At 39.7% G+C, this 24,685-nt stretch overlaps 3 protein-coding genes across 9 annotated transcripts in view; 1 reads left to right on the forward strand and 2 right to left on the reverse strand.

Annotated features, from left to right (window-relative positions):
• Positions 1-24,685, forward strand: part of LOC125965748 (Golgi-associated plant pathogenesis-related protein 1) — a 206,018-nt gene that overhangs the window by 160,865 nt on the left and 20,468 nt on the right. The window lies entirely within an intron of this gene.
• imp4 (IMP U3 small nucleolar ribonucleoprotein 4) lies at positions 31-5,868 on the reverse strand. Its single transcript, XM_049716573.2, has 9 exons — positions 5,636-5,868; positions 5,089-5,197; positions 4,926-5,009; positions 4,726-4,835; positions 3,500-3,632; positions 1,222-1,376; positions 1,036-1,130; positions 847-920; positions 31-373 (listed from the first exon to the last, which is right to left on the reverse strand). The coding sequence occupies exons 1-9, from the start codon at positions 5,636-5,638 to the stop codon at positions 255-257; spliced, it is 882 nt and encodes a 293-aa protein (XP_049572530.1). The 5' UTR covers positions 5,639-5,868; the 3' UTR covers positions 31-254.
• rabl6b (RAB, member RAS oncogene family-like 6b) lies at positions 6,443-23,172 on the reverse strand. Of its 4 annotated transcripts, none has more exons than XM_049764247.1 (18): positions 23,021-23,172; positions 21,857-21,931; positions 21,297-21,635; positions 20,892-21,026; positions 20,546-20,593; positions 20,353-20,382; positions 19,936-19,988; positions 19,683-19,771; positions 19,343-19,483; positions 16,900-17,005; positions 16,708-16,811; positions 16,241-16,626; positions 12,312-12,459; positions 11,722-11,919; positions 9,857-10,109; positions 9,381-9,564; positions 8,851-8,909; positions 6,443-8,769 (listed from the first exon to the last, which is right to left on the reverse strand). In XM_049764247.1, exons 3-18 carry the CDS (start codon positions 21,424-21,426, stop codon positions 8,584-8,586), a joined length of 2,250 nt encoding a protein of 749 aa, XP_049620204.1. In that variant the 5' UTR covers positions 21,427-21,635; positions 21,857-21,931; positions 23,021-23,172; the 3' UTR covers positions 6,443-8,583. The 4 variants fall into 4 exon arrangements, with proteins under 4 accessions (XP_049620204.1, XP_049620205.1, XP_049620203.1 ...); XM_049764248.1 differs by having other exon boundaries at positions 21,770-21,931; XM_049764246.1 differs by lacking the exon at positions 21,857-21,931.

Genomic DNA, 24,685 nt, shown 5'->3' on the forward strand with positions numbered 1-24,685 from the left:
TATGATGGCTGTTATTCAAGAGTCAAGAAATGTGCAAATACATTTTATTCTAAAAAAGTACAGGACATGCAACCAAGAAGTGTCCAAAGGATATCATCACTTGACAAATGCTGACATCTACAGTGGAAATATTGAAATTGTCTTGTTTTTAATGGGAGCTCAACAATGATACGTCTGATTAAAACAAAACAAAAAAAACAATCCAGTCGTTCAGTTTGATAAACTGTCCAAAGGTTCGATTATAGTAAATATTTTTAAACTGATTGGACACTGAGAAACCTTCTTTTCTTGGATGTGTGCGTATATGCATGGTGTCGCCACTCAACATCTGCTGTGTCCTCATTTTCCAGTGTGCCCAATTTGATCATGTATACTAGAAAGAGAAAGGGGGATTTAAAGTCAGAGAACATTTTCCACATGGAAATGTCAAAAAGATCATGCATTACAACATAAATGGTTTAAACAAAAGGGGAAAAAGGTACTTATAAGAAACTACATAACACAGGATAAGACATTTTACACTAATATTTAGGCAGCTAAACCGGCATATATGTAACATTTGTTACATTCCTTGATAATGATAAAATCTCCACGGCCAGCATAATGAATATAAAATCAAAATGGTGCGGGAAAAATAATCCCACGCCGAAAGCAGGCCCATTTTCATTATTTTTATTATAATAAATAAATGAAACTGAGCCCTTTTTTCTTATACAGTAAATATCCCATACATATCCAAATAACAAAAATGGTGGTTTAAGTTCAAAGCAGGATGAACTTTCACAGGGTCACAGGATTGATTAAAACATGCAGCAGAGTTCTAAACCAGGCTCAATTTATACTTACACTTCATTTCAAACCTGGGCCCCACTTCTGTCAGTTCTATGTTCTTGTGGTCTGTTTTCTTATATGTGTGATGTCTGTTAAAAGGAAAACCGCAAAAAAAAAAAAAGCACAAACACGTTTACTGCTCCGTCTTCTTATAGCACATGATGCAACATGTTCTTTTAAATGAGAGGACACCTCTATACTGACCTATAAGAGATGAAGTCCTCTTGGTTGGCAAATGTGATTACACGCCTACTGTCCTCTTTCGGCACTGGAAAAAGATACTTGAGGATATTGGATACCTGTGCGAGAAGGATTAATTAGGTAAGCTCACGGACAAATGATGAAAGACACTATCAGCAGCATGTGAGCAGAGCATGGTTGAGTACTCACCCGCTTGCCAAGCCGTGAGGTGAAGTTGTGAAAGATGAGATGGGGGTAGGCCTCAGACATGGTGCCTATGTCTAGGACATCGTGCCTCATTACCACATTATAAAGTGTGAAATATGCTGTGGGTCCAAATGGTAGGTGGCACACCACGAGGCCATCTGCAAATATGGATGAACAAACGATCACGGCCATTACTTTCATTCACACCAGGTTTATAGTGACAAAGTTTTATTTAAAGCCTATTTTAAAAATAGGATTTTATTAGTTGTGCATAACATTAAATTGGAGGGAATGTTGACCCTAAATGAAACTCTTGTGAATGAAAGAAAATTCATGTAGGTTCTTGACATCCTTTAGACATGACTGATAGCACGAGTAAGCTGTAGCACTGTATACTAACAAAATAGATAATAGTAACACGCACGCACGCACACAAATACCGTTCCCCTCCTAAGTCCCACAGTCTACTTGGGGACAGTCTGCCACAGTCAATTGCAACTGATTGGTTTGCCACTCCTGCTCTGAAAACCAGTTTTTCTTGATTTTACTAAAAGCAGTAGGTTGGATACAAGTCGCTAACTATTTAAAATGTTGAGGTCCAGATTATGTTTCTTCAAAAGGGCACCCTCACCATTATAGGTGGGGGAAATTTCTGATTATTAGATGCATTGCAATTCAGATGTGATTGAATGATTTGCATCCTTATTCCATCATGGCAAGTGTGGGATTTTGAGCACTGCTGGTGGAACACTGTACAAGGTGTGAAAGTAAAGTTGCTGTTCTAACAAACAGGGCTTTGTCACCATCTTGCGGTATTTCAGGATACTTCAGAAATGGTACAAATCTAGATACATTTTCTTTCCGTTCCCCCCACCCAAAAAAAGCAAATATGTGCTATCTTGAGATGTGTCAGAAAAGCTGCAGGACAAGTGTCACAAAATCCATATGTCCAAACTATGAATTTTCCCCTTCAATGTGAGCTACACAATTAACCAGCAAGATTCCAGCAATAGCTTGCTTGTTTGCGGGAAGAGGCAAGAGTTTTGGCAGAGCAACTTGTAGCTGCTTCAACATGACAACACACCGGCTAATAATGTATTGACCATCTGACAATTCATGGCCAAGAAGAACTTGTGCTAAAGCAACCTCCCAGTCACCAGATGTGGCATTGAGTGTTTTTTTTTTTTTTTAATTCTTTGCAAGCTCAAGTGGCGTTTTAAAGGGGACCCATTTTGAAGCCATATCAAGATGGCCTAGATGACAAAGCTGCAATGCATCCCAGAAGATCTTTCAAAGAATGTAAAAAAGCATGGCAGAGAAGGCCAAGACAGTAGGTTAGATCAGTGTTTCCCAACCTTTTTTCATGCATGGCACACCTTTTCATTGGAAAAAATCTCGCGTCACACCGCCAACAAAAATCTGTTAAGCTCCTATATTAAAATCAGTTATATTACAACGAAACACGTAGAGTTCTATTCATATATATGTATGGAGAGTCGAATAATTTAATAGAAATAAATACTAAATATTCTTTAAATTGTATTCCTTTTTTTAAATAAAAGTGACAGTTTTTTTAAAAGGTTTTAGACGGTGTAAGAAATAAACTATTTAAAGTGATTGTGATTAAAATAAAAGAATCAACGTGATTTTGTTTACTGTTTTAGACTAGGTCTATAAATATTGCAACAAGAACAAAGTCACTTTTAAAGACGCTCTGCTGTTCTGACAGCAGCTGAGTGGCTATCACAGTCGAGGAGTCTCGACTTGACTGCTTATTTTACGTATGTGAAAAATAACCAATCCAGGTTCTCCGGTTGAACTGCATTCTCTGATTTCCATCGGACCACAAACGCACCACAACCGTCATAGTGTCTGTCACTGTTAGCAAAAGCACACAGCAACACACACATAAACTGAATATGTGCCGATGCAATACAATCATATCGACACAATATGAAATCTCAAGATTCTCCACACATGCACGATTAGCAAGTGGCTGACCAGGCCTTGCGCGAACTGACCAGTGGTTTGGCGATCCTGTTTACAATGCGCTCCGTAATTAATATTGGACAGTCCCACGGCACAGCTGAACGTCTCTCACGGCACACCAGTGTGCCGCGGCACAGTGGTTGGGAAACACTGGGTTAGATTCCAGAGGGATTATTTCAAATGGGTAACTTGTAGTTCAAAGTTTGTATTTGAAATATCGATTTTGTGAAACCAGTTCAGAAACGTTTTTTTTACAACATCTCTTTTGTTGAGCGTTAAAGAATTAACAAACCTGGCTGTCCTCTGGTTTCGTGAATCATGACAAGGTCAGTGACATTGTTGGCTTTGCAGGCTCGCACCAGTGTAGGAATCTCATGGTTGCCCCTGTTCATGCGTTGAGCTCCAGGAAACATCAACTTTACCTCCTGTGCCAGAACAGAAGGTACATGTGTTTATTGAAAAACAGGTGGCACATCTTCATTTTGTCAAGTACGTCTGGGTGCAATGTAGAGCTGTCACTATGGTTTATTTTTAGAATAAATTATTCTATCGATTATTCCATCAATTAATCAGATAAAATGTTATCGTCGTTAAAGGGTATAAAAAAAATCCTCCAATTACTGTTTCTTAACCATGTATTTTTGTTTATTTGGTATCATTTAGTAAATAAAAAAAATCAAAACCCTTAAGAAACATCACACCAGTAGGATTGATGGTCATTGTTTTCCAAAGTAAAAGCAGCTGTTTTGTTTATTTGGTATTATTTATTAATTTAAAAAAAAAATCAAAGGAGGTTAAGATTAGGGGATGCTTTGAGAATAATTGTCAATTTGTTTTGTATATGTGAAGCCCTTTGAGACTGCTTGTGATTTAGGGCTATATAAATAAACTTGACTTGAAAACAACCCTTAAGAAACATCACACCAGTAGGATTGATGGTCATTGTTTTCCAAAGTAAGTGCACATGTTTTCAAATATGTTATTTGGATTAAACCAAAAAGATAAATTCGCCTGTTTTCATGAAGGGCTAGACAAATTATTACTTTTGAGAGCCTAAAATGAAAAGATTAGGACATTAGGTTAAAAAATGTCTAAACGATTATCCAATTGATAAAATATGGCAATTATTTTGATAATTGATTTACTATTGATTAATCAGGTAATTTTGACATCTCTAGAGCAAGCGAACAAATAGGAACAAATATGTGCATTTCTGCACAATACAAATGTGTAATAATATTGAGCAAATATATTTTTAAATCTGCAACTGCTGAAAATTTGTTTTGTTTTTAACAGTATCTACTGTTGAAGAACCAGATATTAAGACACACTCATTGTACATACGTAATGCGCGCCAACATGAGATACATTGAATTTGCATTTAATACATTAGCTACTGTACACCGAAATTGTCATGTTATTATTAACTTGTCTATTCTACTATAGTGTTCCTGCTACGGCACTTTATGTTAACGCATTAAGTAGTTTAGGAATCTCTCAGAAACAACTGGGCCAAACCTTAGCAAACATTTTGAGTCGAGAACTCGGGTCTCTGGAAGTGGTGACCATGACTTTGGGATCTTCAACTCCAGCCCATTTGTACTCATCATCCATATGTGAGCTGACACCTGTAAGGGAGGCAAAGTCATAATATAACTTAACTGGGATAAATATTGTTGAAGCATTTGATTAATAGTACTAACTAACGTAACACTAACCCTCTGCGCCATCATCATCATATTCCAAAAGTTTCTGGAGCTGCAATGCATCTTTGCGTACCTCAGTTGGAAGCAGACAGTTTTCTACAAGGAATGGGGAAACTGTGAGGTCAATGCCATACATTACACTATTCCGGTGATAAGAAGAGCATGCCATCTGTACCATCGAGAGCACCCTTCAGCTTCTGTTTCTTCTCTTCGATTGTTCGGAGCCTGTCTTCTTGTGCCTTCCTATACAAGTACTCCCGCCTCAGTCTGACCTCTCGACGAAGCTATCAAAATAACATAACAATGCCATCACATTAATGTAAAGTATGATAATTAATAACATGGACAAACAGCTCATGAGGAAATCTTTCATCGCCATTGCTTGCAATCTGTTTGTTGCACGCGCAGAAAGCATTGTCCTTTTTGTTTTCTAATAAAATTAAAAAGATTAAAACTATCTTGGTTTGTTAGTCGTTAACCAATAGTTTTTAATTGGTACGAGTTTAACGTTGTACTAGATGCTCCCTTCGAGGAGCCATAGAATGTTTTTTTTTGCTTCATGGCTGTTGATTCATTAGTTGCATCGTACAGTTTGAGACTTTCCCAGACAACACAAAACCATACCAACACCGTTTTCAACTTAAGCGAGTGTTAACATGTGCTTGTTCAACAATACACTTGTATTTCGTCTGTCAAATATGAATGACTTGTAAAAACCTTACCATGTTTTTTCCCTTTGGCTAGCAGGTAGCAGTTTACCAGTACCCACATGGAAAGGAGTCCCCCATACAAGTTTGCTCTTCATTGGCCAAAGTCGGGGCCAATAGGAGCATTTGATACTAGCACACGGAAAATGATTCCAAAACTGCTGCATTCGAGAAAAGTGGGAAGTCGGACTTATTGGGCTGCCAGCGAGGAAAGTGCACTCGAACGCCTCTTGGAATAAGCAGGTCCGATTTGCGAAGTCGGGCAAAAAAAAGACCACGATGTCACGGCTGACTACAATGTGACGTCACTCCACAAGGGTGACCGTGGTACCGATGTGTTCGGCCATCCGCTGACGGGGGGTGTGCTACCGGTGTGTTCGTCCATCCGCGGACGAGGGGGAGCTACCGGTGTGTTCGGCCATCCGCGGACAGGGGGTGGTTAGGGTTAGGGTTAGGGGGGGGGGGGGGGGGGTGCTATTACGTACCAGCTCTGCCGAACCCCTGAAGCCGACTCACCGAACCCATGGGGTTCGACCGAACCCAGGTTAAGAACCACTGCTTTAGGTTGTTTCTCTGTTGTGTCCTAGTCCCAGTCATGAGTTAGTGACCAGTTCACTATCCCTTGCCCAAAGTCAGCTGATACTGATGTTTTATTTTTTTCATGTTATGCTAACCAAAGCATTTTATTTGTTCGCGCATTGCAGAGAAGCACCCAGTTTAGGCTTGGATAGCACACTGGTCTTTCCCTGGTAACTACCCACAACTTCCAGTTTTTTTTTTTTTTTTTTCCAGTCACATCAAAACATAAAAAAAGGCAGCATATTCAGAAATATGTTTGCATTTATTGGACAACACTGTCAAACTCACACAGTGTAAAGATGGAACATGTCATTAAGAAGTAGGGAAAAAATTATGGGATTCTTTTTTTCTAAGTTACACTATTTAAATTTGGAAGAAACCTCATACTTGGTGAAAAAACAGTTTCAAAGTGCATGTCAGTTCTACAAAATATTACTCGTTATATGAAATCATCTCACATTTTTCCACCCTACAACAACTTGATGGAAAATCAGTGACACTTGTCATATACTATTTTCATAATAAATTATTTTCTTGCTGTACATACAGGCTTCATGCTTCCTTGAAACTGCTTTCTGCATTTATCCTCTATTAATTGGAGAAGTAAAAAAAACATAACCAATGCTGTTTTGTTTCAGCTGTGGAGTTTTAAACACACTTAATAAACCAATAGAGTGTAAACTTGGAGTGTGGGAAAGGAGGTGGAAACAAATAATTTTTCTAGTACTCCACTTTTTTGAAAGACAGGTATGTTAGACACGTAGTCTTAAGATGATATAGTAAAATTCTATCAGAAGCAACCAATCTGGCCTGAAACATACAGGCATGACAGTCTATGATTCCTTAAAACAAGTGGAAATAAAAGAATTTAACAGGAGAAAAACATTGCAATGTAAACAGAGATATGAAAAGTTGCATTGTTTTGGAGTTTTCACCAAAATGTACTAACACAACCATGCACATGTCACCTTGTAGCAAAACAAGACCGTAACAAGTAATCAGATCATTAGAAATGGAAATGCTGCAACATGCAGAGACAGATAAACACAAAAGGACACAAACCAAAGGAAGAAGCCTAGTAAATAGGTCACTGCAATCTTAAAACCGTTATAAATGAAATTCAGCTGCAAAGGTGCAATTCTGATCGCAGATCTAAGATGAATTTAAGAACACTTAAAATAGCTCATAGCGACACACCAGTCATTGTAACCACTGATAAGGCATTAAAAGAAAACAGAATTTAGATGTGTACAATGCTTGCAAGAAAAGATTTAAGTAGAGTGATGATTTTTCTGCAAGATGCTTCAAAAGATCACAGAAACATCAGGCAACTGCAGTTTTGCTACAGCCACAACAAGCCAATTTTAGAATTAGGGCAACTAAATATGTTGGTCCACCATGGTGTCGACATAAGAAAATTCTGTAGACAAGAGTGTATGTAACTCGTGCATGGAAATCATTAATTAGATGAAAGACATAAGCTAATGCTTAAAGTTGTGACAAATAAAACATGTGCTGGTCTGACCTTTGATTCAGGCTACTATAAACCTCTTGACCTGGATATCATTTAAAATCTAAACGGCTGTTTCTATGAGAGACAAAACAGACTGATGATTGTATCATTTTTTTTTTAAGGTTATTTGTTTTAGGTCAATTATGTACATATAACCATCAAAATTAGTAGAATGCACATATATTTCCAACTTCCCATGCATAGAGTGGCATGACAAAGACCAGCTGGAATAACTTTCATGAAAGGTGCTGCTGTTTAAAAAAAAAAAAAAAAAAAAAAAACTGAAGAAAAAAATCCAATGTTAGTAGTCTGTAAAATGCTACTCAATGGTGGAAAGAAGAAGATTGTTGTATGGATTAACTTTACAGTTGTAAACTTGGAGAGAAAAAAAATGTGGTGTGACACGTCAAAGCACAAGTACAGAGACAAAAGGGGAGGCATTTGTTACTTGGAGCATGCTGGCAAACATTATTCCAACCACACCAAGATTGAGACAGAATGGTCAGAATGGAGATGGATTTCTTGCGGAGTATCAAATCGTCACAAATGTTTAATCACATAAAAAAAAAAAAAAAAAAAAACTACAGCTATACCGAAGGTCATTTTGTAGTCTCCTTGTTGTTTCTAGTTGAATAGAATGAAAGACACCACGTAAGTGCAGTCAAGGAAACCCCAATCAGACCAGTAGAACAAACAGGGTCACATCCAGAGTGTCTGAGATTTTACTTGGTGGTTGTTGGTAGCCTCATGTATTGCATTTTGTATGGCTTGGGATACAACTTTGTGCACATACAAGTCGGGCAACTGGGTAGTGATCTCACTCTTTGCCATGGTTATTCTGAAGTCCATTTTAGTAATAGAAGAGGATATTCTAAAGTTCTTCATAATCTCCATCTTCTCTTTTGGTGGAACTCAACCCGCCTCCTAAAAAGTCTTCCAACTCATCCATTTCTGTTTTCTTGGTCCTCGATTTCTTCTTCTTTTTCTCTTTGTCATCAACAGCTTCGTCTTTTTCCTTTTTCTTATGTTTATGTTTCTTCTTACTCTTTTCATCTTCCTGAAAATGGAGCAGGATTATTGAATCATTTAATCAAACTAAAGCGCTAGCAACCTTTTGTGCGATTGTGCAAAACTTTACCTCTTTGCTTTTTTTCTTCTTTTTCTTCTTGTCTTTGGAAGAGTGTTTGCTTTCTTTCTCTGAAAACAAAGAAAATAAAAATATTAGTTGCGTGATGTGCAAGGATAGTATCCATTGACAAATAATCGTCTCACACTAACAGATACACATTTTATGTGTTTTACCTGGCAAAAGCTGTGAAGGGTCCTGAAACCAGCTTATCCGTAATATGTATACCACTTTCTAGGCTTGCCCTTTCAGTTAAATTTTTGCTGTAAACGGTGAAGCTGAACACTGCAGTTCATTTCATTTCTATCCATCCGTCCGTCCATCACCTGAACGGCTTTATCCTCATAAGGGCACGGGTGTGCTAAAGCCTATCCTTGTAGTCTTAATTTGTTAATCGAAATGTCACCTTGTCATGACAGGGATGGAGCTATTCAACCATTTTTTTTTTTCAAACTACAACAAACCAACAGTCTGTTGATACATAAACAACGAGGCTGCGGGAGTTGTGGTAACAACAAAAAGGAACATTTCCATGATCTTGCCTTCTTGCTCCTCACTGCTCTCTTTGGTTGCTGAAGGTTCTTCTTGGATGCCAAGACCAAAAAGATCAGTAACATTCTTTTGTTTAAAGGAGATCACGGTGGGGTTCACAGGTTTTGGCACCTTGGCTGACTGGATGTCATCATCTGAAAGGTCCGATAGATCATCCCTGGCAAGGAATGTAGTCTGAGGATGACACAACAGTAGGACTATGGGTATGGGCGACAGAGGATTTCATTGGGAACGACAAGTAAACATGTGACAGACATATAGTACATCCTTCACTACAGAAGCTTGGGTTCATATTTTTACCCCATTCATCAGCACATTCATCGCTGTAAATTATTTTTTTATTATTTTGTCCTACTCAAGAATAATTTTGTCCTACTCATGAACAAAAGTATCTGTGAAGACATTGGGTGTTTGTAGACACGTTCTTTACACTCTATGATATACTGGTAAGTCTGTTATACTTTACCTTTGCTATTTTTGGTGTGTCTGATGCATCAGACTCAAAGTCAGGGTCATCCATAACAAAAGAGAGCATCTGTTGGGCCACAGGGCCCTCAGGGTCAGTGTCAGAGTCACCAGCAATGGGTACGACTCCTTTCTTTTTTCCATGCTGCTGGGTGGGCTGTTCTTGTGTTGGAGTTAAAGTGAGGAAGATGGGAGCAGCAGATTGGTCACTGGGCTCTAATGCTTTAGATGCCACCTTTGGTTTGCTGATGCAGCTGAAAGAGAGAGATTTACCAATACTTGATAATGTCATCATATCTTCCTTGGATTTCTTGAACATCAATTCGTCCATTTTCTGTACCGCTTGTCCCCATGGGGGTCGCAGGTGTGTCGGAGCCTATCCCAGCAGTCTGCAGGCAGTGGGCGGAGGACACCCTGAATTGATTGCCAGCCAATCGCAGAGCATACAGAGACAAACAACAATCCGCACTCGCACTCACACCTACGGGCAATTTGGAGTGATCAATCGGCCTTCCATGCATGTTTTAGGATGTGTGAGGAAGTGTAACCGGAAAAAACCTACGCAGGCACGGGGTAGGGCACCCCGTTTCTCAAACATTGGACCTGCTACCTCTGAACTGTGAGGCGGATGTGCTAACCAGTCTCCCATGTGCCACCCGGTTTCTCAAACATTTGAAATAACGCCTTGGGGCAGAATTCTTATTAGTCGTATGTTGCACTTTGCTGCTCTGCACTTGTATAAATCATGTGAGTTGTACTTTCCCAAAACGTTTTTTGATTTAGATATACTGTACCTCTTAGCCAAAGAAGCAGCATTTATAATTAACCTCTGACTGAATGTGACATACACAACCATACTTTTTTACATTGAACTCGTGTGTAGAATTAATTTTTCATTGCCAAATACAAAAAGACTCCCATCACATTCTGATTGCACTTATATTTATGGCAAATATACCATATTTTCCAGACTATAAGTCACATTTTTTTCATAGTTTGGCCAGGGGTGCAACTCAACTTATAATGAGGAGCGACTTATACGTGAAATTATTAACACATTATTACTTGATCATTAACACATTACTTATTTACTATAATATAGTTGATCACTTCACACGTTATTTTCACTTTAAACCGCATGAGGGCACACTAGGCCTGTGAAATAATTGGAGCCGCCACTGACAATGAGTCTGACCTAAGTGCCGCATGTACTTCCGGAGTCAGCAGCGGTGTTGTTTATAAGTGACACAGAGGACAAAGATTTTGAAGGATTTAATGATTTGGAGTGACACGGATGGTTTGATAAAACTGCTATTTATGTTATAGTGATTTGATATATAGCTTATATATATAGTTATATAGGCCTGTGGAATAACTGGAACCGCAACTGACAATGAGCCCGACATCAGCGCCGCAGTCCGGAGTCAGCAGCGGCGTTGTTTAGACAGAGGACAAAGATTTCAATGGATTTAATGATTTGGAGTGACACGGATGGTTTGATAGACGTGTTATTTATGTTATAGTTATTTTAATAACCGTTAATATGTTACGTCAGGCACGTTCTCAGTTCCTCGTTTGTTTATGTAACGTTAGCATACTGTATTGTTTAGCCTGTTGTTGCCTATTCATGTCTGTTCTTGGTGTTGGATTTTGTCAAATAAAGTCCCCCCAATATTGCGACTTGTACTCAGGTGTGACTTATATAGGTTTTTTTTCTTCTTTATTATGCATTTTATGGCTGGTGCGACTTGTACTCCGGAGCGACTTATAGTCCGGAAAATACGGTAGTTACAGGCAAAAAGTAAGATGACTTGTCATACCATGCATTAGTCCAGTCAACATGTTTGGTGATGTGTCAAGACTTACGTTTTTAGTTCAGGTTCACTGTCCAGGTCATGGTGGTTTTTGCCAGAAGGGGCTGTTTGGTCATCCTCATCACTGGTCAGAATGATATCTTTACTGGGAGGCAACGTTTTAGGCTGTGGAAGACTGGGCTCCGTGTCATCTGGATCAAGCTCGTCCTGGAAACCAGACACCATGGGGTTTCCTCTGTCTTCAAAATCACTAGGACAGATAATGAAAAAACAAATACACATTGTGTAGTATGTCTATTCACTTGAATGTAGTTGTGTGTGTAGTTCTTTAAACAATCTGCATCCTATTCAGGCATCTATACAGAAAATTATAATACCCTCAAGCAGTGTTAATCAAAACAAAAGCAGGTTGTTAGGTTACAGCTCATCTAATCCTAAATGGTGGGGGTGTAATGAAGGACATCGCCAAATAAAAATGGTGTGTTGCAATTTTTTGAAATAATGATTTTTTTTTCAGATATAGAAATAATTGAAATAAAAGAAAACAGTAATAACAATAAGAGATATTGATATACATCATTGTGCAAACATTCCATCACAACTACCGCAATATTCCCCCCAAAAGTTAAAGTAAGTGCCCACCTGTCACTGTCCACTGCTGCAGCTGGCTGAGGCACCTTTGTCTTTGAGGGCAAACTGTCCTCGAGGAAACTCTTGTCCAGTCTGTCGTCTGGCACAAAGTCATCCACGCTTTGTACTACAGTAGGACACACTGGTGCAGGTCCATCCTCTGAGGAAAACATTGCATCTCACGAGTAGTCACGATAATAGTTACAATATTTTCTCCTTGTTGATTATGTTTGTGTTCAATTGCAGTTCAACTGTGTTGCAATCTTCCTACACTAAACGTGGCAATGAAACAGAGACATTTTAATACCCGCAAGTACTATGAGTATTTTGCAGTCTTTGAATTTCTCAACAGCTCAGGCTAGGACTTGTGACTTCCCTCTACTTAGTTAATACATAAAGCCCACACACCCTTTTACAAATGCCTGTTTTTTTTGTGATATAAAACAAATTACACAATGATAAATAGTTACAAAACTTTTTACACCATACACATGACCAAACCTGTATAACCCAAGTTGGGAAATAAAACACATTTGATTGGGGAAGTAAATATTAACAACTGACAATGTGGTTAGGTGCACACCCTTTTAACTGAGGAGGTGGCTGTGTTCACAAATAACCACATGTTAATAGGGAGTCAGAACACACCTACCACCATTTTAAAGGGAAATCAACAACCAAATTTTCTTTATAATAATAGGTTATGTGCAGTCGAACCATAGTGCTCTGATTAACCTTTTGTATGTGAAATCTTTCACAGCATCACAGCGATCTCTTTGTTCAAAAGTATAAATTGGGAGAATGAAACAAATGAATTTCCAAGGCATTAACTATACCATGGAAAAAGCGAAGACAGTCATCATGAGGGTCATTACCGTGAATAGTACATCCCTCCAAAAATCGATAAAAAAGATAATTGGTTAGGTAGGCTGCAAAGAGGTGGATGGCAAGATTGAGAAAGCTACCAAATGCTTTTCCAACACTAGCAACTAATAAAGTATCTGAACTTGGTATAGGGTCAATCTGGTGTATTTTAAATAGTGGCAAGTGTGTGTGTGCTGAGTCTTTTTTACCATGGGCTTGAACACAATTGCTTAATTATGAACAAAACCCAATGCCCACTTATATATAAAAAAAAAGTGTGCACACTTCTAAAAACACAACTTAGTTTTTATTTTGAATTCTACTCTGAAAGATTTATTTTCATTTTCAAGTGAGTTGTAGATGTTATAAGTCACATTAACGTTGAAAAACGTTTTGCATAGTACCGTAATTTTCCGACTATAAGTCGCGTTTTTTTTTTTCATAGTTTGGGTGGGGGGGCGACTTATACTCAGGAGCGACTTATATGTGAATTTTTTCACAAATTTTCAAAATTCAAAAATCCGTGATATAGTGAAAGCGCGTTAAACGAACCGCGATGTAGCAAGGGATTATTGTCATTTGACCTGCAAGTGACGTTAGCAGCACGGCGGTTGTTTACATAAGGACAAAGGATTCTATCACGGGATGACAAAGATGATGAAGGGCCCCACGTTTGAAGGATTTAATGATTTGGAGTGACACAAGGTTTGAAAAACGTATTTATGTTATAGTTACCGTATTTGCCGGTGTACAGGTCGACTCGGTGTATAAGTCGACCCCCTAAAATTCGACGGAAATTTACGATTTTATGATATATCCTTTGTATAAGTTGAGCTCAATTGTTGCATTATATTAAACTTCAAAATTCAATATGCGAAATTTATTGACGAAATGTGTTCAAATTCCGGGAGGCCGTGCGCATGCGGCTGTTTAGGAGATCGCGGCCGGCGAGCTCGCGCACGCCGCCCGGCACCAACGGGAGGCCGGAAATAGCTCCAAGCCGAGCGGATCGGCACTTTATAAGCACCGCGGAGGAGATCGCGGCGCCTCATTCGACTTCCAGCGGCCGGCGAGCTCGCGCATGCCGCCCGGCACCAACGGGAGGCCGGAAATAGCTCCAAGCCGAGCGGATCGGCACTTTATAAGCACCGCGGAGGAGATCGCGGCGCCTCATTGGACTTCCAGCGGCCGGCGAGCTCACGCACCCGCCCGGCACATCCGGGAGGCCGTGCGCACGAGCCAAGTGGCCGAAAATAGCCCCCGCCGAGCGGATCGGCTGTTTATAAGCACCGCGGAGGAGATCGCGGCGCCTCATTGGACTTCCAGCGGCCGGCGAGCTCGCGCACCCGCCCGGCACATCCGGGAGGCCGTGCGCACGCGCCAAGTGGCCGAAAATAGCCCCCGCCGAGCGGATCGGCCGTTTATAAGCACCGCGGAGGAGATCGCGGCGCCTCATTGGACTTCCAGCGGCCGGCGAGCTCGCGCACCCGCCCGGCACATCCGGGAGGCCGTGCACACGCGCCAAGTGGCCGAAAATAGCCCCCGCCGAGCAGATCGGCTGTTTATAAGCACCGCGTAGGAGATCGCGGCGCCTCATTGGACTTCCAGGGGCCGGCGAGCTCGCGCACCCGCCCGGCACATCCGGGAGGCCGTGCGCACGCGCCAAGTGGCCGAAAATAGCCCTCGCCGAGCGGATCGGCTGTTTATAAGCACCGCGGAGGAGATCGCGGCCGGCGAGCTCGCGCACGCCGCCCGGCACCAACGGGAGGCCGGAAATAGCTCCAAGCCGAGCGGATCGGCACTTTATAAGCACCGCGCAGGAGATCGCGGCGCCTCATTCGACTTCCAGGGGCCGCGCACTCGCGCACGCCGCCCGGTTCAAATTTTCTAAGTGCAACGCACAATGAGATGCATGAGAAACGGCCTTGGTTACCATCACATTTGAAGCGATGAATACGAAGTTAAATTTTATGACTCGGTGTATAAGTCTAGGTCGATTTTTTTCGGTCGATTTTGGATCGAAAAAGGTCGACCAATACACCGGCAAATACGGTATTTGATACATTTTATTTCATGTAGCAACTTGTATATGTTTTTATCGTTACAGTTCAGTAGTTGTTGGCTCGTTGAACTCTTGTTTTGTTAAATAAAGAGCCGTTTACCAAACCCACGTGTTTCCTGGTACTTTGTTAACACTACAATATAGTTGTATACTAGATCTGTGCGGCGCGCACGCGGCGTTGTTGGCATAAAGGACGAGGAATTTGATCGATGGATTTAATGATTAGGAGTGACACAGATGGTTTGATAATATTGTTGTTATATGATAGTTATTTTTAATATACTTTATATATCGTTATATGGGTCTGTGGAATAATTAGAAATGCAACTTACGAGTCCGACGTCGAAGTATGTGGCGCATATGCGGCATTGTTTACATAAAGGACGATCGATGGATTTAATGAATTGGAGTGACACAGATGGTTTGATAAACGTGTTATTTATGTAATACTTATTTGAATAACTCTGAATGTTACTCAGGCCCGTTCTCAGCTCCTCGTTTGTGTATATGTCACGTTAGCATACCGTATCGTTTAGCCTGTTGTTTCTGGTTCATGTCTGTTCTTGGTGTTGGATTTTGACAAATAAATTTGCCCCAAAAGTGCGACTTATACTCCGGTGCGACTTATATGTTTTTTTTCACTGTATTGTGCATTTTATGGCTGTTGCGACTTATAGTCCGAAAATTGCGGTAAGAATATATATGATGTGCACGCATGCAAAATTGGTCAATTAAAAAACTTTTGAACTTACTCCAATGAGACATCTAAGTGGCAGTTTCAGTATTATATTGCTAGTGTTCATATATACGTATGTTATTTAAGCTTTTCATTCAAGAAATGTCTAAATATTAATCTTGGATCTAAAACTAAATACGACTGAATAAAGAGTTCTTTCAAAGAGTGAGTCTTCTACCATGTCAACTAATTTTATGTGAAGTAATTCTTTTGAACACTGCACAGATGTAAAATGCAAAAAAGAAACCAATTCAGGGTTAAGGTATAGAGGAGTCGTACCTGCCGCAGTAACAGAAGCTTCAGGGACAGGCGATGATGACCCAAACCATCGAGACATGAAGCTGCGTTTCTGGGGGGCTGATACTGGCGCAATGGAGGACTGAAGGTGCTCCGGTGATTGCGCTGAAGTCTTTAACTCAGCGGAAGGCGAGGCTGCTCTGCCAACGGCTGCAGCGAGAGCTGGGACCGAAGAAGCCGTCACAGAAGGCGACTGTGGGAGTGGCTGGGAAGGGATTGGGGGTTGAGGTGTGCTTGGACTGGAGCTTCCCGTGGAGGCCCCACTCGGAGGAACAATGGGGGACTGGGAGCCTGAGGACGGACTCTGACCATTGGCTGGACCAGGTGAGCCATAGCCCTTATTGCGAGACTCTAAGTTCTCCAGGAAGCTATAGAAATTGAAATACATTACAACAATGACGTTATCAACAAAATCATAACACAAGAAGAGGGAGGGAGAGCACTTGTACATTTCATAATTTTGATCTTCTGTCTCCTGCTGCACACAAAGCTCTTCTAGGGTGGCATCCATGTCCAACTGGTTGGTCTCCAGTTGCCTCAGAAGGGTCTCTCTCTGCATACACAAAATCACAAAGATTAGAATCTGCAACAAAATCCTTAATCGTTCATATTAATAATAGCAAGTGAGGGAAAAAGATTACCTGTAGTTGTAGAAAGGGGATGTTAAAAAATCTGTGCAAGTATTTGAGGCCGAAGCCATTCTTCATTGAGGATTCAGCATAGTGGATGTAGGATGATCCCATTGGTCTGGAAAACACAATGCTTTCAAGTTATATTTAGAGCTTTCAAACTCTTAAATGGACAACAAATTTCATTATATTATATAAAACACAATGCTTTCAAGTTGAATTTTAGAGCTTTCAAACTTTTAAATGGACAACAAATTTCATTATATTAGAGTTCTTTATTTGGCAATGTGTAATAATTGATCACTGTGCATATCATAAACACTTATTATTTAAGAAGAGTATCAATCAGTTTCTCTAACATAATTCCAAGTGTGTTTTTTGCCACGAGGAGGCAATTCAACCTAAAATGACTGGAATTACCCATTGACATGAAGGCTTCTCAAACCAACCATGTAGTAGTTCAGCCAGATCTGATGTCAAGTGGGCCTCAACACTAAAATAATAATTAATATAAGGTAAAATAACGATTTGTTGGTACTTTCCCTTTGTGTGAATGCAAAGCAAAACCAACACGAAATAAAAATCCGGTAACACAGAAGACTAATGTTCCGCTTCCATCAAGACAAGCATGGAGCGTGTATAGCGCAGTGGTTCTTAACCTGGGTTCGATCGAACCCTAGGCAGAGCCTCCACTGTGGAGTATCATGTAAATTTGTGATGACGCATGTCTGAACTGGTCTCGCAAAGGCAACAGCAGAAGTCACACTGATTTGCAGGTGTGTAATTTGTCATGAGTTCATGTATTGTGTTGGTTTTGTTCTTTGAACATGGTGATGTTCATGCACGGCTCATTTTGTGCACCAGTAAAAAAACATCAATGTCATGAATTTGAAAAAAAAAAATGTTTTCACTAAAGAGGGGTTTGGTGAATGCGCATATGAAACTAGTGGGTTTCAGTACCTCTAACAAGGTTAAGAACCACTGGTATTGCGTATGTTGTGCTGCAACTGCTGATGCGTTAAGTTCGACCAAAAGGTTGGGAATTTGCACCACTATCAGAACTTTAATCAACCCACTCCCTGATGTGGGATCTCCAACTCAGCAAGGAGACAAATCTTACAGGCCAGAAATACACTAGACTTCATGCTATCTACTGTACTACTCATGTAAACACTATAGTTACATGTGATGTACAATTTATAAGACTAGGAAGCACTGGGAGCACGCAACTCTGGCATTACAATATTGTGCGCTTTCCGACTCGCCTTGAACATGCCTTCAAAGTCAATGCAAGTCTTTCTTCGATGGAAAAAAAATTGGTGTTTTCTCAGCGTAAAAGCCAAAAGGATACATTTTCGTGATCAATTAGATGCTTGTAATTTTTTTGATGCTTCGCTAGGTAAGTCTTGTGGCATGTGCTGCCCAATAGCTGAATTGAAATATATCTTAATTGTACATGGAAATGGTTTCATCTTTATTTTTATTGCTTGATTGCTTGATTGCTTGATTGAACTTTATTTATCCCACAGTGGGGAAATTTTCTTGCCACAGCAGTGTACAAGAGTGCAAGAATACAAGAAACAGGTGCCAAATGTAAAAATGGATAAATTACAGACAAACAAGGTCAAAGACAAGTGCCACTAGTAGTGGTGGAGACGATACGGAAGGAAACCAACACATGATCAGGTGCCGCATTTTTTACAGTATGTGGTTTGCACCCAGGGTGGGGTGGCCATGCAGTGCCTGATTAAAATGTTAAGAAATAAGGCAGGAAATGAAGAAATGAAAATTTGTGCATTTCTCCTAAAACAATGGACTATCCCACCCCTTGCCAAGATAAGGCAGTTATTTCTTTCTGTATTGGTGAGTATGGTCACAAAAATAAAAGATTGAGAATCTACACAGACATAATAAGCAGCATTTGCTGCTCCCTGAATCAAGCTAAATGTAAATTAAGACTTTTTTATGGTGAATGCACTACATGAAAATACGAATTTTAAGTCGCTACATTAAACATATTTTATTAATACAAATGTAGTTTTAATAATTGAGTTCATGCACAAATTTTAGAATTGGTTTTAGTGGGCGATTGGCATTGTAAACATATAAGTTTCATCATAATATGATAATATTTCTTGAAGCATTTCAGGGGAATGCAAAGCAGTAATCAGGGCAAAGGGGGGGCTGGCTATTTTAAAGGAACGAAGATACAAAACATGATTTGAGCTATCTCATCTTTTTGGTTGTGAAGTACATAACTCCACATGTTCTGTGAGAATCTACAATGTAAATCGTCCAGAAAATAAATAAATGAAACATGAAAATGCATTGAATGAGAAGGTGTGTTTAGTTGAGCATTTTGTTGTTTCTAAAGACTCTTACAATTGACCTTTCTCGCTTGAGGTGATTGTCTTGTGTTAGGGAGATGCGGCATTTGGTCAGAAATGAGATTTACCTGTTTAGTCCAGCAATTAGCTCTCTTATATCATCAGGGAGGATGACTCGATGCTCACCCATGTCTCTGTGGTTTCCGAGCACACAAACTGGTACATGAGTGGGAACTTTGGGAAGTTCCCTTAAGATGTAGTTAAATGTCCTGAAAACATATTGTGGACAGCTCTCAATAAAAGTCAATTTTAAAATCGCAGACCAAACAAATCTAGTAGAAACTTACACTTAAGTAATTTAGAGAGGAGGAAGCGATGTCAAAGCCGGAGTTGATTACACTTCACTTACGTCTACTTCTAAAAACAACTTCTAGTATACCCTGAAGTGAGGACACAGACGATTCTTACCATTGCTTGGTAATGTCAAACATCATGATGACTCCATTGCAATTCTTGTACACATCTAGAAACTCTGCATCAAGGGCTACTTCATCTGACTGCAACACATAAAATTATTGATAATACATAAGAACTGCCACATCAATTTGATTTGGTAACAGCCTAGGAGACGCCCCCCCCACCTCCCACCCCCATCACTGACCCACATCCTATGAGTAAGCTAGTTGTTCTTAACACATGACAGTCATGTGATTACTATTACCTCTTGTGGCTCATTCTCCAGTTTCAAATTCTCTCCACGCTTTTTGCCTTTGCCTGAAAGATCAAGATAAAAGAGGGATTACATCAAATGTAGGGTTCTCTTCTCGCTTTCGGTGAGTTTGTGGGTGGAGCAAGCAGAGCAGCACATACTTTTCTTACAGAACTGCAGTGTACCAATACATCTCAAAACGCTATGCTTCAAGTATAGTAACCCAGTATCGTTAGTATCAGTAAGCTTGGTTAGTGTGTAGATGATCTGGGCTACTATTGTAAACACAGCAAGAAAACAGCCAAACTTTAAGGTGTAGCCAAACTGCAAACCTCGAGAATATCAATTCTCAGATAACAATGGAGGACGGTGTCGCATACCAACAGCACACAACAGTGTTGAAATTCTACACACTAGAGTGGCGCTCACCTACACCTTCAGGAAGAGGATATTTTTGGCCTGAGATGAGCGCGAGGGGTTCAGAAAAGAAATGAGTGAGGACAGGAAACAAAACAACAACCACGCATGGAGTCATGACATTCAGCAGTTTGATTTGTGGCGATGAGGTCAGACTTAGCAAAAAGCTCGATGCACCATGACACACTTTTTCACCACCACTTACCTTTGTCGACCACGTCCCACACCTCGACCTTGACCACATCATCAGTAGCTGAGAAACATGAGAGGAGGTTTAATTATCTAAGTGTTGTTTTGCAGAAGTTTATACTAACACAGAGATTATGATGATACGCTCACACAGATTCAGTGACTGCTCTATTATTTAGAACACTACAAGAAGAGCAAGGGCTAGTACAGCAAAGCCAACAACGAACGGTTACCAAACTTGGGCTAAATCGAACTAGTTTACCTTGATATGGAGCCACTGGAATGAATGAGCAATAGATTAAAAAACAACACAGACACACTGAGCATTGACTAGACTTTTAAAGATGTTAAAAACCACCCACTTTTGTAGTTCCAATGAATGCTTGTGGCTTGAATCTCCTGAGTGGGGATGTACTCTTCCACAAACTTCTTGCCCTGCAGTCGATACCATAAAGTACTCTTTCCAGTGTTCCGATCGCCGCGGATGACGATTTTCACTTGAGTAAAATGAATTAGGGGGGGAAAAAAAACAACAACACATTAGGAGTTTAACTATTAATACCAATTTGCTTATATTTTAATTGAGTATTTGAAAAGCAAATTTACACACCTTTAAAAAAAAAATAATAATTCCCGTGACTTATTTTTAATTCTACGCTCTTTCTTTCAGTGTGTTTGCACTGCACGGAGAAATAGGCTATGTATGTAACAAAAAAGAAGATTGTGTGTATACGAGTTTGTTTAAAAATGGTTGTTTGAAAGCTTACTATTATATTGGACCCCTTTAGCGAAGCGTCTTTGCAAACTTTGGTTCATGGACTGTAGGCCAGCAGGAATGTTCTTGTCCCTGAGCTGGCCCGGCTCAGACCCCACCAGCTTTTTCAACGCCGAAAACATTTTTCAATTTGTCAGAAACTTATGGTATGATCAAAAAGGTGGAAAGTGTTTTTTTTTCTGAATAAATTGATCATGCAACAAACTGTATAAAAATTGCAATGGTGAGTCTTAGTAGGTACAAAAGTTAATTGTCAACACTCTGATCTGGTAAGAACTATATTTGAGCTGTTGCGTTTTCCGGCCAGTTGGAAATAGAAGAGGTCATCATGCTGTGGGGGAGGAAAGAAAAAAAAAAAACAGAACATCAGGGGAATGCATTTTCCTTCATTAGTATTTTTTTTTTATAATACAGTACAAATGTAAATAAATAAATAAATAAAGGTAATATTTATAAACTGCGGACCTGTCTAAACACCAAAGCAGCTTTCTCCCACATTCCAAAAAAAGAAAAACAATTGATTGAATAAATAGCTGCAAAAGTATATTCTACTTATCAATGTGCAGCCTGCGATTGAACTTCAACCAGTCCATGGTCAGATGGGTCAGGCACCATTTTAGCTTTGACCTTTAGGATTAGGGGTAAAGAAAATGAATGGGTGGGTGTATAAATGGTAGATAAAAATGAAATGCTGTCAATATCCCCAGAACTACATTTTAAACTGTGTGGATTTTTTAAATTTAATATGTAATACTGTAATACCTTATGGAATATGGGAGGGAATCAGGGCACCCAGGAAAAATGCACGGAGGAACAGGAAGAACACGCAAATTCCACAAAGGTAGGCAAGACCCCAGATTTGAACCTACAACCTCTGCACTGTAAGGCAAGAAGTGCTAACCAGCCAAAACATGCATCTACAGTTCACAGTCCATCATTTAAAGTTTAATGGGGTAAAAGTAGATATCTGGGCAGGTTGTTGGCGGTTTGCAAGTCTGTACCCTGAGCGCCAACTACTGAGGTGCCCATGAAAAAACCTGAATCCCCCAAACCCAGATGCGGTTGACATTTTTGAGTGCAGTGGAAAGTAAACAGCACTGGTACAGAATATGCAAGTGATAGTAAACTTATGGGTTAGAACATAAGACACAGCATTACTACAGCATGAAATGATGTCAATACTACGCTGTATTTTATATTTTTAAAAATATAGACTCTCCTTGATGACATGAACGGAAACAAACTCGTGGCACTTGAAGGCTCCAGTGGTGCATCATGACATTATCTATGACATCATCCGAGAAGTGTATTATGTGAACGCACTCAGAAGCGGTACGACAGCATTAGGAATGTCACAGTTCTCCACTATATTTATTTATTACAAAAAATTCCAGGTCGCTGCAGAACTCCTTTTTAACGTAACCACCTAGCATTGGCTTTACGGACTGTTAGCTCGTTTGGGCACATTTAGAATTTTAGGACAATAACGATTAGAAACTGCGATGATCGTGAAGATTGTGACAACATCGAGCGTAACTCAAACCTGGACCAATTTTAACCCACCTCTAGATAAAGGTAACGTTATCCCTAGTCTCCGTTTTAAGTAACAAATGTTAGCGACACAGTCCGCACTAGCTTAGCGTTCCCCTCTGCGGACGTACATTTGTGGCTCCATTGGATGATGATTCCCGAGTGGCAATGGAAAAAAATACTCACGGAGCTGTCGAAGAAGGGAAAGTGCAGTTCCGTCATCTTAATTTAGTCAGAGATCCATCCCTAAAAGAAATATTACTGCAGCTACATTCCTTTGCAAGGAAACCAGTGTCGCCTATTCTAAGCGCGACTCAATACATTCGACTTCCCTTTGCTCTTTCACAATAAAGCTTAACAGGATACGAACGAGCGTGGTAGACGCACATTTTATGTTAATAATAATAATAATAATAATAATAATAATAATAATAATAATAATAATAATAATAATAATAATAATAATAATGAGCTGATTTGGTCAGGAAAGGCCTCCAGTGTAAAGACTATGAATAAATAAATAAATCATGCGACAGACGAGCTATTTTATCACAACTCCATTACAAGCACTTTATGAAACAGTCCTGAGAAATGTCTGCATAAAGGTTCGATGTACAACTCGGCCAATAAATCAAAGCAAGCAAATTAAATAAAACATACCCAACAGCACAAACAAAATGCCACAATCCTTTTTCATACAAGGTAAAGTTGTTTGTGGCAAATGGTTGATTTGAATCTTGCAGCTAACATTTTTTTTCATTGTGGAGTCCTCTCAAATCTTGAGATGAGAAGCCTCAACTCTAGGGGAGAATGTGCACAGAGAGTGGACAATTGGCCATAACTAATCTGGAGACCTTTGAGATGAGGTCCAGGGAAATAAATGCCAAACAGGACGTATGACACTCAAGGGTTAATCAGAATGATAGACCATTGAATCAATGTTTATCAACATTTTAATTGTTTTGGTCTCCCCTTTGGTCTTGATCGCGTACAAATGGAACCCATAGGGGTCTATTTGGTTTCAGTGGTATAGTACCAGAGTTACTGACTTTTAACAGTCACGTCTGTCTGACCTACGGGAAAAAAGTCCCTCGATTAAACTTTGTCTTTAAGTAATTCCACTCTTCTGAAACACTGTTCATAATTTGTTTTATACAGTTTGCAAAGCTGTCTCATGTTGGTGGGGAGGATTTGAAAACATGCAGTAAGAAAACCATTGACAACGCTGATTACACATGCAAGTTTAACATCTGTACTGTAGATTAGAACAGTAGTGGATGGTTACAATGTGGTGGTGTAATACAGCTTTGTTAGTTACTGTTTAAATTTTTTTTCTGTTGCCGACTCTTCACAAATGAGAAAGTTCAGTATGCGTGGTGGTGGGCCTCATGCAAAGAGGGCCATCAAGAATACTCTGTTACAGCTGGTAAAATAAAAAAAAAAACGTCTGCTCATTCTTGTGCGATGTTCGAAATGAGCGACTGACATGACATACAACAATTTGTTTAGACTGTACTAGGTATAATCTCTGTAATACTTACAATTATGAAATTAACCAAATTACCATATTAAAGTTATTGTCAGACTTTATTTATTCATAATTCTTTACAGAGTAATTCCAAAGTCTATAACGGGTGGTGCTCAATCTACATTGAGTCTATCTATCTTCAGAAGCTGTTTGGAACACATACACAGAGGCCTCGGATGATAAAATAAATAAATTTAAAAAAAAAAATAAAAAAAGGACAGCAATGGCTTTGAAATTAAAACAGGCTCCAGCACTGAGTGGCGGAGGGGATACACATGAGAGTGATGTTTGTTTTGTTTCACCCCTTATGTTTTGCTGTGCAG

The sequence above is a fragment of the Syngnathus scovelli genome, chromosome 3 (assembly GCF_024217435.2).
Source record: "Syngnathus scovelli strain Florida chromosome 3, RoL_Ssco_1.2, whole genome shotgun sequence".
NCBI lineage: Eukaryota > Metazoa > Chordata > Actinopteri > Syngnathiformes > Syngnathidae > Syngnathus > Syngnathus scovelli.